At 39.0% G+C, this 16,945-nt stretch overlaps 1 protein-coding gene across 3 annotated transcripts in view; it reads right to left on the reverse strand.

The window, feature by feature from the left end:
• Nucleotides 1–7,647: 7,647 nt before the first annotated feature.
• Nucleotides 7,648–16,945, reverse strand: part of LOC101857346 — a 10,979-nt gene continuing 1,681 nt past the window's right edge. For 2 of the 3 annotated variants that reach the window (XM_005101749.3, XM_005101748.3), the window contains 3 exons: nucleotides 11,737–11,877; nucleotides 10,790–10,942; nucleotides 7,648–9,386 (listed from right to left, as the gene is read on the reverse strand). In XM_005101749.3, coding sequence (XP_005101806.1) covers nucleotides 9,157–9,386; nucleotides 10,790–10,942; nucleotides 11,737–11,877 — 524 coding nt within the window. In that variant the 3' untranslated portion in view covers nucleotides 7,648–9,156. The remainder of the gene's footprint in view (nucleotides 9,387–10,789; nucleotides 10,943–11,736; nucleotides 11,878–16,945) is intronic. The other variant, XM_013084487.2, reaches the window with a different exon arrangement.

Raw genomic sequence — 16,945 nt, forward strand, 5'->3', positions numbered from 1 at the left:
GTGCACTTGTGTATCATGTTCAGTGGGTGGTCCGAATATAATATGTAGGCTACTTAATGTGGTCCTTGAGCATGAGTGTGCATGCATTGTGTTCGCGCGCTTCACTTTACGTGGGCGTGCAAGGTGAGTACATTATACAAGCAATTATCTGTTTGTGTGTGTGTGTCTCAGTCTGTCTGTACGCGTGCACGTAGCGTATGTGCGTATCTGTGTGTCTATCCGACCGACACCTTGTGTCTTATTACTACCTCTGGACTTTTCCTAACCATCGTTTTTCTTCTACTTCTATTTTCATTCTCAAGATCTGTTTTTAGTTTTAGTTTTAGTAAGAGTTTTATGGCACTTGCAACACAATAACAAAGAAAGTTCTGGATTGGAACTCACAGGTTAAGAGATCAAGGGGGAGACCGCGTGGAACCTGGAGAAGAATCACAGAAATAGATGTACAGAAAAGTGGGAAGACACGGAATAATATCAAGAGGCTAGCCCAGGATAGAGAAAGGTGTAAGGTGTTTGTCCGTGGCCTATACCCTGGTGCAGGGTGAGAAAGGCAGTGATGATGATGAACACAATGTCATACAAGTGCCGCAAATTAGAGGTGTTACAAGAGAGTAACAAACACAAAAAGAAGGAGGAGAGATCAGATAAGGACGATAGATGTTTGGTAGGAAAGAAATTCAGAGGCAAACCACACCAGAACACCCGCCAACCATCCACTTCTCGAGATCTGACCCAGATTCTGAAACCTGACACCACAACGAATCTGTCCCAACGACTGGCTTCCTGCGACCTTGAGAATAATATAATCAGCTGTGTAATGACATTGCATTGGGGAGGTTGCACGCAGCAAGCAATGTTTCCATTACGTTCTCATTTTCTATGGTGCCTTCATTTGTTGTTTTGGCGTTCTGTTTTGCTTTAATTTGTTTGTTGTTTTGTTTGGGTTTTGTGTGTGTGTGGTTTTTTTTTTCTAAACAGACGCACATCGACTATACTATTTATGCAGAAAAAGAGCGAGACAGAAGAACCCCCCCCCCCCCCCCCCCACACACACACACCAAAACATGACATTGTGTAAAAAAGGAGTAAAGAAATAGAAATTATATAGGCCTACTCTGCCAGCGGGTCGTCTAACCATTGCAGCGCGAACTTTTTAAGTGGAACAGTGGAAGGAAATTCCAAAGGCCAAGTGTTGCTGACTAAACACAGGCTGTTGGCTTCACACGCTCGATGTGTTTTAACCCTATCCGAACGCCCTGATGTCATTTTGTACCCCCGGGGTTGTTTTCTTCACATTTTAGAATACTTTTAGTACGAAGATCTCTTTCAAACTTTCAGTATTTATTCTCAAAATATCATCTTGACAGACTGCTATGCGAAGCGTACGGATCGGATTAACGAGTAAATTTCCTCTTTGGAAGGTGGTGGAACAGAGTTCCCTACGTCCTATGGATACGATAGTAAAACACGACGTACGGATAGGGTTAATTAATCTCTGTGTGCTGCGAGACCATGGGGAGGAAATAGTCAGAGAAGAGGCAGAGGGGTGTGTGTGTGTGTGTGTGTGTGTGTGTGTGTGTGTGTGTGTGTGTGTGTGAGGGGGGGGGGGGGTATTATTAAGTTATCACCAGCTAATGCCAAAAGTATTTGTTAATTCGAACATTACAAGTCAAATTAAGTCAGACGATCGAGCGACTTCGGTATGGGCGTAGCCTGCACCGAACACTGCATACATACATATGCACACGCACGCACACACACACACACACACACAAACACGCACGCGCACACACATACATACACACACACACACGTACACACCCACAGGTACACACACCGAGACACAAACAGAAATATAATATAAATACACTTGCACACACATACACACGCACGCACAACACGCTTTTAGAGAATATGGCCCGTCAAGGCACACGCACGCACACACACACACAAAAGTAAGTAAGACACACAGAAGCAACAGAGGGAAGCAAGAAAAAGTAGCCGCTGTCAGGGGCGCCCTCAAATTGTTTGCTAATCTAAGACTAAGAGAACAAAAACCCCACAAAAATGAAGAATACGTCGGAAAGTTTTATTGGAGGAGTACAAAGACAACAGAAATGACCGTTACAAAGGCTACATGATGTACAGGCATGAGGAAAATGAGAGAAAAACATTGTGAGTCTGTGATTGAACGAAGCTATCCTTGATGAATTCCAAGTGTAAGTTCTATAAAAAAAAAATATTTAAAATTGACAATGGTAAACACAAAATATTTAAGGAATGGACAACGGATCCCTTTCACTTTCATTGAATACATGGTAACTGATCAGGCAACAGAAAAAACAACCCTCAAATAACTTTTTGCAACCATGTACCTCAAGGTGCCACAAACGTACGGGGGTATTCAGTATTCAGAAAATAATTTTAAAAATTTCAGACATGTCTACTGAGAACTTGGACATTCATTAATTAGAAACTTAGAACAAAATACTATTCGTGGTTCAATGTTACCTAGTTTCGACTGACGGCAAATAATCTATTAACATAACATAAATCCTTTCTGCCGCTGATAGGGTCTTCAACCTTACTCATCAGGTTTTTTAAATAGTTTTAGTAGAGGTTTTACGGCGCTCGCAACTGCATAAGGTCATATATGCGCGCCAGAAGATTAGAGGTGTTACAAGAGAGTAACAAACATAAAAAAGAAGAAGGGGAGATAAAGACGTTAGATGTTTGATGGGGGGAAAATAGAAGCAAACCACACCAGAGCACCCGCCAACCACCCACCCTCTTACCCAGTCAGGTGAGCAAGGGGTGAGTGAGACACAGCACTCCAGGACACAGACGGAAATACTCCCCAAAATAACTTCCTCGTAACAACTATCTTTTCTGTCTGAGGATGATTAAAACTAGCTCCTTGACCAACTAGTCGACTGAAAAGGTATCCGTTGACATGCCAGCTCACTAATCCTAATGAGCCGCCCAATGTACTTAAAGAAGAAAGTCCAGATTTTCAAAAGTAATTATGATGTCAAAAAGCTGCTATCAATGCAGTGACCACTCAATTCTAGGGATGGTCACAAGTCAAGAAAAATATATTCTGTACACAAATATAATGAAAGTTATTGAAAGAAAAAAAAAACTATTTTAAAAAAGCTTAAGTAAGTGAGTATACGTACACATGTATAGTGTGTTTAAAGATGGCTGTAACAAATTAAACCCGGGCAAAAAATATGGCAACTTGAATATTTCACCTCTAAAAAATATAATCAAACCCCAAAAAACAGCACACAGATCTATATATATTATATCACGAAAAACTAAAGAAGATAGCAAACCAAACCAAGCGACCGATAACAGCTATCGAAAACACAGGAGCAAAAACTGTCAGCTGTTAAACTTAAGAAGACCTGTTCAGTCTCTGTATCTTGATTGAGTAAAGACAAAGATGGTGTATAACAAGATAGTTCATTCCTCTCTTCGGGGCAATTAAAAAAGTGTCCTCAAAATTCTGCGGCGCCCTCTCAAAAAAAAGAGCGGACATTGGGAACAGTTACCCTAATTGTGTGAAAAACAATAAAAGTGAAACTAACAAACTGCGCTATTCCTATTTTTCTTCTGAAGAAACGAAAAAGAGCTTCAATTTTTTTTAAAAGACTGCAGCGCCATCTGAAGCAATGCACGGACTTCCGCTGACACATTTAACTGAGTGAACCATCTTGTTTATGTACGATCTTTGGTAAAGAGAAACACAGACAAGACACTGGCCAGTTTGTGCATTAAAAAAAAGCAAGAGAGACAGAGAGAATCTATTGAAGGAAAGATAATAGGCAAGACCTGCTATATATCAATAGCACCCTCCAACCTCCCACTAGTAAAAAACAAAGGGACTTGCTACACTGTCCTCGTGGTCTTATGCACCCGGCATAATTTAGCAAAATTTGATCCCTTTTTGCATAATTTCTGATTATTTTTCCTTTATTATTCTTTGTTAAAAATAACAGAATCGCATAATTTCCCATTTTTTGGGCTCAGTTTGCATAATTTCAGAATTTTTCTTGCATAAAATGATGGGGACAGACGAAAACCATCATCAACCCTTCAGTTATGTCCAGGTTGTAAACACTGAGTAAAACTAAATATTCCTTTTTCTTTTTTCAAAACTTATGCAATACTGCACAACAGGCATGCCACGGTAACTGGCTGTGTAAGTCGATACTTCAATCAAAGGTATCATGTATGAGACAAAAATAGGTACATGTACAATAAACAAAAATTGATTACACACAGATAACCAAGAACAGCCATTCATAGGAACTAACATTGCAAAATGTTGACATGAAAAGTCATTATTCAAAAGTGTGTATTCAAGCCAACCACTACAATTCGACGATTTTAATTTTAATTATTCGGAGACATTCATCCCCATGCAGATTTACATCAGCGAAAAGTCCACACACGACTGCTGTTTGTTTGTTTTTGTAGAGGTTTTACGGTGCTCGCAACTGCATTAGGTCATATGAGCGCCAGAAGATTAGAGGTATTATGAGAGTAACAAACATAAAAAAGAAGGAGGGGAGATAAGGACAGATGTTTGATAGGAAAGAAGAAGCAAACCACACCAAAGCACCCACCAACCACCCACACAGACGAACTGCCAATAAATGGATATATTCTAACAGCTGAACAACACTGGCCTCTGTTGTTTTTTTTTATAGTTTTAGTAAGAGTTTTACGGCACTTGCAACACAATAAGGTCATATTAGTGCCGTCTCTAGTTGTGCTGGCCGGTCAAGGACTAAACACTTTATCATGCCTCCGTAAAAATTTTTTTAAAAAAATCAGATCAATTATGAGATGGATAGCTTTGAGCCTGCCGTTCAGGGCCAATGCAGGCCGAGTGGGATGGTTTTTAGTAGTTTAACTAAGAGTTTCCACCCTCTGTGGCTGAGAAGGAACCAGCCAGTCTGGATGCAAGGATGGATCGAGTGGAGTGCCTGACTTGCCTTCTGACCGTGGACCTCTTAGTAAAGGCACAACGACCCAGGACGTGACGATCCAATGGCTTTCTCACTTGGCCGAAACCTCATGCAAGAGTAGACAACTATAGCCAGTAGCCATTGGAGGCGGGGAATGGGCAACGTGAACCCTGCCGGAATTACACGGTCACAGGGCAGTTAGGCCTTTCCAGCCTCATGAAAACCCTTGCACCACGTATCCTCAACGTGCATGGCCCCTTCTCAGGGTGGGCAGGCAGTCCACAGACACCCTAGTCCTCAATGCCATGACACAAACAACAACTAAGAGTTTTACAGCACTTGTAACACAATTTGGTCATGTAGGTGCCGAAGGTTAGAGGTGTTACAGTGTTAGAAGAGAGTAACACGAGCAAAACAGGAGGAGAGATGAGGATGATAGATGTTCAAGAGGAATGAAGAATGGAGTAAACCACACCAGAGCACCTGCTAACTACCCACAGAGTTAATTAAATAAATACTGCAGAAAAGATGCAAAATACAGAAAAGTGGTAATAAGTATGGACTAATCTAAAAAAACATGTATATTTTGTGCATCCGTGGGGCTCAGTACAAGAGCTATGATCAGAGTATCTTATAAAAGAAAAACCAGGAACACTTTCTGAACCAACGAGTAGACCGATTAACTCCTTACCTCTAGCAAACCGCTCCATCCTGCTCAGTTCATCTCTTATTCAAGTGATTTGAGGTGATTCGTTTAGTGACAAGAAAGCTGCCTTCAACATTGACAACACTAGAAGAACCTGAAGACAGTTAGAGAAGGGTTGAGTTCTTCCACACTGCTTTTTTAGGAAAAGTCATGTCCATCCCAGAAGGATAACATAATCCAATTTCCAGTTTTCAATTTTTTGACGCTCGCATTCTGTCACAGCGTTTCAGAACATTGTAACAAGGATAATTTTCACACTCAAGGAAATATAATGCTTGGTGACTCAAGCAAATGCATTTGAGGACTATTTGGTAGTTTAAAATTAGATCTGCATTTTTCTAGAGGTAAAATTTAAGATCAAATTACAACTGCACACTCTGTATATATATATATATAAATATATAATATATACTCACATTGTTTTTTGTTGTGTTCAGTATGTATATATATATATACATATATATATATATACATATATATATATATATATATATATATATATATATCACATTGTTTTTTGTTGTGTTCAGTATGTATATATATATATATATACACACATACTGAACACAACAAAAAATAATGAGAGTATGATTACACACTACAAAGGACAAAAACTTGAAATTAATTGATTCTCAAAGCACTATGGTATAATAATAAGTAAAAAAAAATATAATAAAACGAAGGATCAGATCGCTTTTTTCTTTGAAAAAAAACAAACAATTTGAAAATAAAAATGGATTCTGGAACCATTCCTTGCTTCAACATTTACAACAGGAAATACAAAAGTTCTGTGACAACATGCTCTTTAAACATCTACTTCTTTGACTATAAAACATGAATGCATGGGCAACATGCAAGGTATGCCAACCATACCATTAACTCTCAATCTCCAGCAATAAGCCTCTCCCAGCGGCTCGCGGTACTGGCAGCGGCTCGGGCCCATTCTTTTACGACGACTTTCGACGTCAAATTACTTTTTGGCAATTGTCAAAAACAGGTCTCTTTTACCGGGAGTTTATTCAATAGGTGAAGAACTATCAAAATAAGTTCATTTGTGGATGAAATGACCCACTTAATGACGCTTTGTAACTTTTAGATTTAGTACCAAAAAAAGGCCTTAGCGTAGTGGGTTTACCCCCTTCGCAGATACAGAGTTAATGATCAGGATTCAACACACAAGATATTCCATTACCTCTGCAATGTCACTCTTAATTTGAGTGAACATTTTGGGTAAGCCTTTATAATGTTTTCTGGATTTGTAGATGCACACCAGTATCACAACCAAACTGCAGTCCCTAAACTAAATAAAAGATTGAATATATTTTTTCACCCTAATAAACAAAACAGACATCAAATTCTTACAGCTGGTTCGAATCTCCTCCTCCAACGTTTCTCTGACCCGAGTACCCAGATACTCGCGCATCAACTAGAAGAATGCATGAGAATGAAAGAAGATCATGGTAGATCATCCTCATGACTGAATGTACATACTTCACAACCCCCCCGACTCAATTCAGATCAAATAAGAGGCGGGCTCCTTAAACTCTGCCCATCAGGGCCTGCTCAGGCTGAATAGAGGTAAAAGCATTCCACAAGACATGACAGAGGTAACACGTCTGCTTGGACATTTCAGTAACCCACTTTCAGCACTTTTCAAGGACCCCCGAGCGACTGTTGAGTTCCTGCGTGCTGTCGATATCGCTGACCGTTTATGACACCACAATAGCGCCAGATGAAAGAGAGAGAGAGAAAGAGAGAGATGACAGCGGTGCTCCAAACACTCATTTTCCACTCTGAAATTGAGCTCATGCCTTCTGCATGCAACAAAGAAGAGCCAAAGGAAGTTCATCATAGATCTGTGGTCCTCCACAGCACTGTGCTACACAACAATTCATTAACATGTTCGTCACAGTAACAACATTTTACTAAAAAAAACTAATAATACATATTGTGAAATATTGAGTATTTGAGGCTTTCATTTTTGTCTTCAACTTTTCATATTAGCCCCCACATTTTCCTGCTTGACAGAAAGTTAGAGGACTTTCCTTCATGAAGTTTAAGTTCTAAGCACCTGACAATTTTATCCAGATCTCACCTGATTAACACTGGCATCTTTTAAATGTTTAACATGACAAGAGTATTATAATGAAGCTTGAATGAACACAGTTGGCCTTCACATTCTCTAGACCATTAACAACATTTACCATTATTATGTAGACAGCCACAATAAGGTGCCTGATACCAATAATATAGGCGCCACAATAGAGTACCTGGTATCGTTCAATTCTGAAATTGGCGCATTAGCCAAGCACCACGGACCTCTACCTACTCAAAAACAATTCCAAGGAAGTGACAAACGAACAAAAATATAAAAACATTAACATCAAATTCTTAAGCACCATGCCCAGATGCTTTTAAACACACAAAAAAGTACTCATCGGACACATTTTCATCAATAACAATATTTACGACACAAACGGTTTTCGATATTGATCAGCATATTCAGCGTTAAATTCTAGATATCATAAGGTGAATCATATTAGACATCTTAACCATGTGAGACATGATGTATAAGGCATTTAGAATTGTAATACTAGTGTCTTTCTATATAGAGAGAAATATATGACGGGCAGAAAATTGGGATTTGTCTAAAACCTTCAAACTACCCCTTTTCTTTTCATTCTAATCACCAGCTGGATCTCTGATCTAAACAGACTTGAAATATTTAGTGACAAAACTGCTGTAGGCACTGATTTTATACAGGGATGTACACAGGTTTTGAAAAAAAAGCCAGAAAATACACGGCATGCGCGCACTGACTGAAATAAGAATACAGTGAGACTAAATTATATTTGTTTTGTTCCCTCTGCTACAACAAATAATCTCTATTTAGTATATAATATGTAATGTTTATAGTAGACTTTTGTTAAAAGCTGGGGCCAAAATGGCAAGATGGCCTGAAAAACCGTATAAAGCTTTAATTCAGTTGTTTTTTTCCTTTTAACAGCACACAGATCAGGTATCAACTTATCAGCACCCTCGACAGTTTTCATAATTCATAATCGGCATTTTGTTATAAAGCTGTTCACATGATTTACAATTCTTTTAGAGGACTGCTGATGAATATCAAAATACTGTTGCTTAAAAAGAAACAGCCACTGGCTCTTACATATTCCGAAAAAACAAGCCCTTGTGGCTAAAGCTTTGTCCATTTCTATCCTTCACGCATACAAAAGCCACTGAAAAATTCCTCTCCTTTGGTTCCACAAATGGCAGCAGATGGCCTTAGACCACCCCATTGGCCCTGAGGGCAGCCTTAGACCACCCCATTGGCCCTGAGGGCGGCCTTAGACCACCCCATTTGCGCTGAGGGCGGCCTTAGACCACCCCATTTGCGCTGAGGGCGGCCTTAGACCACCCCATTGGCCCTGAGGGCAGCCTTAGACCACCCCATTGGCTCTGAAGGCGGCCTTAGACCACCCCATTTGCGCTGAGGGCGGCCCGCCCGGCCACGACGTGGGCCACGCCGGCCAGAACAGCCATGGCCACAGAGACGACATCCAGAGCAAAACCCCAGCTCAGGTAGAACTGGTCCTTGATGAAGGACCAAGTTTGAGGGGGAACTTGTCCCTGTGCCATGCCGTCCAAAACTGATGAATACTTGGAGGCCATGATGATGTCTCCGATGAGAATGAACACACCTAGAAGGAAGGGGGGGGGGGAAGAGTTAACACATTAATTTGATTCTATAGACCTAGCCAAACCTGTCCAAGACAACCACCCACTGTCAAGGAGGAAAGTGGCCATCATTATGATATTGAAAAAAAAATTTTTTTAGTTTAGTATGGGGTATTACGGCACTCGCAACTGCATACGGTCATATGAGCGCGCGAAACAAGTTTTTTTTCTCAATAGTGTATTTCTTGGTCTGGTACTGGTCAATATTGCTATTAAAAATTTTTTTTAAACGCTAAAAATCGAGTGAAAATACATTTTAGATTTAAATTCAAATTTAAAATAACTTTCTAAATGACATTTAGAAATTCATAACTTTCCATAAAGGCCAATGGCCTTCATAAAATCCAAAATTCTGTTGGGATCAACGACGGAAAAAATGTCTTGCAATTTTTGGCATTCAAATTATTTCCTTCAGATCTCTCCAAAGTCTAGACATTCGGTTAAAATGTGTGTAATGCTAAAATCTGAGTCGCATCCAACAAAGAACGGCTTTTTATGCTATTTATAGTGCATGATGACTTTGGATTTTGAGGACCTGCAGACTGATCTAGTCAATGAAATTAGGGAAATAAAAAGAGTTGATATATTTCCACAGTCAGAGCACAACACCATCAACAAATAGCATACACACTTTCCTTGACAAAATAAGTCTGGTTTTAGTTTTCGTATGAGTTTTACGGCACTTGCAACACAATAAGGTCATATAAGTGCTGAAGAATAGATGTGTTACAAGAGAGTAACACACACAAAAAAAAGGAGAAGAGATCAGGACAAATTTTTTTTTTTTAATAAAATTTTTTTAAATGTTTGATAGGAAAGGAGCAAACCACACCAGAGCACCCGCCAACCACCCATCAAAATAAGTCTGGTGACAGGCTTCTTCCAACAAAAAACCAATCACAAAAAAAAACAACAACAAGAGATTACCTTTTTCTTCCAGTAACACGTTCAAAGCACGTGACATACTTTACTTGACGAAATATAGCCCAAAGACTGACCTCTCTAAACATCACTTCCCTTCAGTCACATTTTTTTTTTCAGTCGGGGTTTTATGGTGCTCGCAACTGCAAAAGGTCATATGAGCGCCAGAAGATTAGAGATGTTCCAAGAGAGTAACAAACATAAAAAAGAAAAAGGGGAGATAAGGACGATAGATGTTTGATAGGAAAGAAGAAGCAAACCACACCAGAGCACCCGCCAACCACCCACAATCACATTTTTTTTTAAATACTGGTCTTGGACTAACACTACTCTCAGAACCTCTCCTCCCCCCCCCCCCCCCCCACTCCCTCCAACCACGGCATAGAAATAACAGCTCAGAGCCCTGAGACATAAATTTATCAAAATGCAATTTTTGACAACCTACCTCCAGCAACGCAGGTAGCAGCAATAATCAGGTACAGTAGCCTCAGACGGTCTCCCTTGCTCTCTCTGACCAGGTTGATGACCGAAAGCACTGATGCGATTCCAACAATTATCGATCCAATCACAGCCATGGCTTGCACACCATACAACCATCCTGCCACATAAGACAGACGACAATACTTTAACCACCTCAGACAGACAGTGACCGTTTACTTCAATGCCATAAAATAGTTCGTTTTTTAGTTTTAGTAGAAGTTTTACGGCGCTCGCGACTGCATAAGGTCATATAAACGCCAGAAGATTAGAGGTGTTGCAAGAGAGTAACAAACACAAAAAAAGAAGGAGGGGAGATAAAGACAACAGATATGTTTGATAGGAAAGAAGAAGCAATATAAAAGGTATTTTGAAATGTATACATGACATATACAGTCTAGCATGCACACTGCATAACATGCATGATATCTATAGCGAACAGTTTTTTAGGTCTCGGAAAAAAATTTTTATACCTTGTATTTAAAACATGTGCAAAGCGAATGCGTACATTATATTATAACAATAATATTATTACATCCTGCCAACATCATTGTGTGTGTGAGTGTGTGTGTGTGTGTGTGCGTGTGTGTGTGTGTGTGTGTGTGTGTGTGTGTGTGTGTACGTGTGTGTGTGTGTGTGTGTGTGTGTGTGTGTGTGTGTGTGTGTGTGTGTGCACATGTGTGTGTGTGCACATGTGTGTGTGTGTACATGATAGGATCTGATATAATGATAAACAACAGCTGAAAAGACTCAAAGAATCACCCATCTTGTTGTCCTTCACAATTTTTCAAACGTGATTATAACCAATAAAAGGTTTTGACAGAGTTACAGAAAACTTTTTAAACTTTGACCCATGGAATTAATAGGTTTTATTCTTCTATGTAGTCAAAAAAGAAACTAAAACTTTTCTCTTACCAGGTGCTTTAAAGCCGATCCCCGTCCCCGCTGAAGCTGTGTCTTGGGAAGTCCACTCCATACAGGCTGAGAAAGTATTCTTCACACTGACGCAAAATTTCCAAATGCCAAAGTTGATCTTGCCTTGTAAACCATCTAACGCTGAGGATAAAAAAAGCACACAACGTTTGCTAAAAAAAAAACAGATGTAAATTTACATGTTGGACGATATTATATAATATATAAATAATAAAAATATATGCACATCAAAAATATTTTCAAATCAATGCTTCATGAACAGTAAAGGAAAAGAAGAGCAAAAATTAATGCAAAACAACAAGATGACAACTGACTGATTATAAAAAGACCATTCCCCCATGCTAGTGTTACGAGAACCATTCTACTTTCTTCATACTTGGGGTAATCTTTTGGCAATACAAAATTACCTATTGGACATATCTGCAGTAAGCTCACACAATGCCTTTTTTCATTCACAGCAGTTTCGAGAAAAAGAGTTTTTTTGGTCACCGTAACCATTGAAAAATACAGTTCTTGCAAAATTTGAATTCGATTTTATTCAAAAACTTATAACAGTTTCACTACAATTATTTTCACACAAGTAGGGTAACTGATCAGGCTTTCGGTTTAGCAACTAAAAAATTTGGAACAAAAATGAAAACAGGTGTTTTGCTAGCTCATGGCATCTCCACAACACAAATACCACCAATTTGTGTCCTGTGCACTTAATATCAATATGAACTTGCAGTTGCAGGCATCATAAAGATTTTATCGAACTGAAACAAACTCAATTTTGAGTTCGGAAAGCAGAGTTTCTGCTTTGCTGCCCTGATTGCTCTAAATACATGGCATCAAATATGAACTCAATTTGGTACTACTATCGAATTCCACAAATAAATTTTTGCTGCAAGTTCATGGCAATTGAAAGAGTGAAAAAAGAAAAGTAAGTACAGTCAACTACGGATGTTGTTGGAAAATTTTAAAAACTCCCGTTGGGAGCTGTAAAGAAGAAGAGGTGTGTGGACCCAAGAAAAAGATCAACAAAATTAATTAACAAGATTTTAAAACCGAAGATCAACTTCAAGTGAGTTCAACACATGCCGAGTTGACTATATTTCCACTCTGATGGTTTTATTATTTCATATTTTGAACAAAAGAGGGAACGCAGGGAATTTTCTTATATTTTTTTTATGTATGACCCAAAATAGAACACGAAGAACAGGAAGAGGTAGATCTAGATTTAGATCTAAATACTTGAAATTGCTTTTCTTGCAAAAATGAACGTAATATAACATCATAAATGCATAGAATCACGCATATATCAGAGGTTGCCAAAATGGATGCTTGAAGCATTCTTGGTATCTTACTAGAGAATTTTCATCCACCGGTTGGCAAGAAGAGAATTAGTTTAATTAAAAAGTACCCTGTTCCCTTTTTGGAACACAAAGGTTAAAATTAAATGACTGTGTTGAGTTCAACCAAAGATAGTACAAGAGAAGATGGGCCACTCAGCCTAAAAAGTGTCCGCAGGAAGTATGCTCTTTGCTTCAGATGGCGCTGCAGTCTGTTTTGAAGCTCTCTTTCGTTTTTCCAGAAGAAGAATAGGAATAGCACCTCCTTGCGTGCGCAGATCGACTGCTGTTCATCAGCAGTTCGGGTACGTTCAGTGGGGAGTTTTAGGGTTTTTTTTATTTTAATGACCTCTCGCCCTTCATTCTAAAGTCAAATTAAACGAAGAAAACCATCTCCTTTTCCTCCGGAAGAGGTTTTTTGTCAGCGTAACCATTTTTAAAAAGCGTTCTTCCGAAATTTATCCCCAAACTTGCTAGTTTCACTTTGATTTTTTAAAACTCAAGTAGGGTAACTCTGTTCGCAAAGAGTGCGCTTTTGTGAAGAGGGCGCCACCAAATTTGGAGGACACTTTTTTAATTGGCTCAAAGAGAGAAGTGGCCCATCTTGTCTTGTACTATCTTTGGTTCAACTCAGACAGAAATGTAGTCACTTGAGTTTTTTAAATCCCTGACTGTAACTATGCTTTGGCTGTTAAAAAAAAATAATTTTGTAATAAAATGCATCATCAGGCATTTTGAAGCTGTTTTCCAAGTTTTGACAAGTTATTTTTTTATATATATATATAGAAATACAATCATGTAAACCCCTTCATTTAAGTCAAATCGCAATAGGTCTACTAATTAACAAATTAACAGTGATTATAGTGAGGGGTGCACAAGGAGCGGGGATGCAGCATAATGTCACAGTGCAATAACCACACCTCTGCCGTACGCTGAAGATTTTTATATTTAACTCCTTTTTCTTTTGATCAGAGCAATTTCGAGATAAACAGGCGTTTTTTGTTAAGCATTTTAAAAAAGCGGTCTACCAAAATTTTAATAAGAAAAATATCATCATCTTGTTTCCCTTGTTCATCATTTAACCTTTTTTTTTATTTCATTTCACATTTTTCTTTCTCCCCCGGCCCGAAAGGTCCCCCCCCCCCCCCCCCCCCCCCCCCCCATATAGCCATCTTGAAACTTCATTGAATGTGCACAATACTAACTATTTGTGTCACGACGAGGTGGAATCAGGCGTTCGTCAATTTTGGGGCATATATCATAAATATATATAGAGTTACTGGTATCATATTCAAGGTTGTCCATTTGCCTTGCTTTTGATGATTGCCTGGTTTGAGAGGTCGTAAAATTAGCGAGAAAAGGGCCGTCAAAGTTGAGTTCCTTACCTCTAGAGAGTTCGTGGAAACTGAAAATTTACATCTTTTATGTTTTTAATCAACCTTTTTCTGTAAAATCCACAAAGACAGGTGCTCTTTAAAGTGCATTAACGGTGTTGAGCCAAAAAACGAAAATTCGATAAAAATTCCCAAACCTGCTAAGAAATGTCAGTTTAAAGACTTTCATTATTTTGACAAGCGCCTGACTTCACCAGGCTGCCTCATATATGTTCCATTTACTTTAGTTTAATCTGAATTAATATCAATAAAGTTACAAGATGACGATGGGGTGATCAGTAACAATCTCCAACTATCCGGGAGGACGGGCCAAAGCTCACGCACTAATACACACGTTTACTGGATCCATACAGCCTCCTCTGCAGGGAAGAAGTACCAAAAAGTTGTGCAAGTTACCTTGCTTACAAGTTCTGACCGAAGTTGATAGCTACAGACATCGGTAAATTGTTTTTACTTTCACTCCCGCACACAGATGAACAGATTCAGGGGTCAAACTGCTGTATTGTCCGCAGCAGCACACACCACCAAAATAGTTGCAAATCAATTACTTTCAAGAAAACTTCAAACTGTAAATTTTTTAATTATATCTGGCTAAAACAGGGGGGCATGCATCCGTGTAAGCTCCAAGATATTTTTACCCCCCTGAAACCCGGTGTTTATTTTTCTCGAAAACACTAGGAAACACTCGAAAACACCAGGAAACACTCGAAAACACTAGGAAACTCGAAAACACTAGGAAACACTCGAAAACACTAGGAATTACTCGAAATCCCTTTGATACCTTACCCCCGGACGCTTACCAAAGCCTTGATTTTCGTCTCATGGCCGTGACGAAATTGTCTTTGCCACCCAGATTATTAAATTTGTCAATACCCAGCTACTACCCACAAAGCAAGAGAGAAGCAACAAGAGTGAGATCCCTTTGAAACACTCGAAAACACTAGGAAACGCGATCCTCTCTGTCTCTCTCTCTGAGAGTATCGCTCGCCGTCTCTTCCTCTTTGTTTGTCTCTGTCTTTCTTTCTCCCCCACCTACTTTCCCCTTCTATCCTTCTCTCGTTCCCTGCTGTCAACTGGGGCATGTGATAATTGCTAGCACTTCCCCCTGTTCTCTACCCCCCTCTCTCTCTCTCTCTCTCTCTCTCAAACACACCCACACACACACACACTGTATACTTCGTGACCGGGTCTGTATACACTTCGAAGGTAAAAAGTGTTCATTTTCGCAGACTTTGTTCCCAATTACCGGGTCTGTATACACTTCGAAGGTTAAAAGTTTTCATTTTCGCGGAATATTCAGATCTGACCACAGAGCATTCAGAATGATGAAATGAAGCAGATATCCATGCACTTTTTGTGGCATGAAATGTGACCACAATCCAGGGGTCAAAAGGCGACGAGTTTAGAGAACCCAGCTCAGGAATGAACGAAATAAAATGAATTATTAAATGAAATATATGTACATGGAACGAACGAGAATGAATGAGAAATCATTTATAATGTGTTTTATGTGAGTGGGGGAGGGGGAGGGGTACGAAAGAAAAAGCGGACAGGGATGAGCCCCAAGTGTATTTGAATTTGTCGAATGACTCTGTGTGAGAAAGAGGGGTACACTAATGAGCCCCAGAGTGGATGACTCTTGTGGTGTTATGTTTTTGTTGTAAAACCCCAAAACAAGACAATAAAATTAAAAGGCTCAAATGAAGCCCAAAGGGTAAAAAAGAAAAAAGAAATGTGACCGAAATTGCAGCAGTGTGGAATGCATTGCATGTAAAGGCTGGAACCACAGGTAAATCTATAATTAAATCTTAAATGAAAGAATATTTAATTCTTTAATTTTCTTGTTATGAAGAAATTGGTGGAATTAGACCATGATTTTAAAGCTGACTCTCTGTAGCATCAAACTGACTGATAAGTTGTACACCTTTTTTCTTTATTCCCTTAAAATTACATGCTTCTGTGTTTAGCGGTTTAGAAACAGAAAAGCAAACATTTTGAGAAGTGGTATGGCATTGTGTTTGCGTTATGTAAAAGTGCAAGTTTTACACGGTTTGGCAGTTTCATAGATTTTATAGCTTGATTAAGAAAATCAAATATTTCAAAATAAAAACTATTATATTAGTCTAGATCCAGATATAGAATCTAGTATCTAACGTGCGACGGAAATTAAGTTGATCGTGGTTTTTTCAGAGCATCAATATTATTTTACAAGTAGAAAAGGGAAAACTGACAGCTAAGTGTGAGACGAGAGGGACAGTAAAAGAATGGCCGTCGTTATTCGGACTCGAGTCCGAAAAACATTTTTTCATATTCGGACTCGAGTCCAAATTTTTAAAATTCTTATTCGGACTCGAGTCCGAATATGAAAAAATGTTATCCGGACTCGGGTCCGGAAAAAAGGAAGCGTCTTCGTTCTATAGTTCTAGTCTAATGTTCAGTGCTTCCAATTTTCCGCCATTTTTTAGT

This window comes from Aplysia californica, unplaced genomic scaffold, assembly GCF_000002075.1.
Source record: "Aplysia californica isolate F4 #8 unplaced genomic scaffold, AplCal3.0 scaffold00297, whole genome shotgun sequence".
Taxonomy (NCBI): domain Eukaryota; kingdom Metazoa; phylum Mollusca; class Gastropoda; order Aplysiida; family Aplysiidae; genus Aplysia; species Aplysia californica.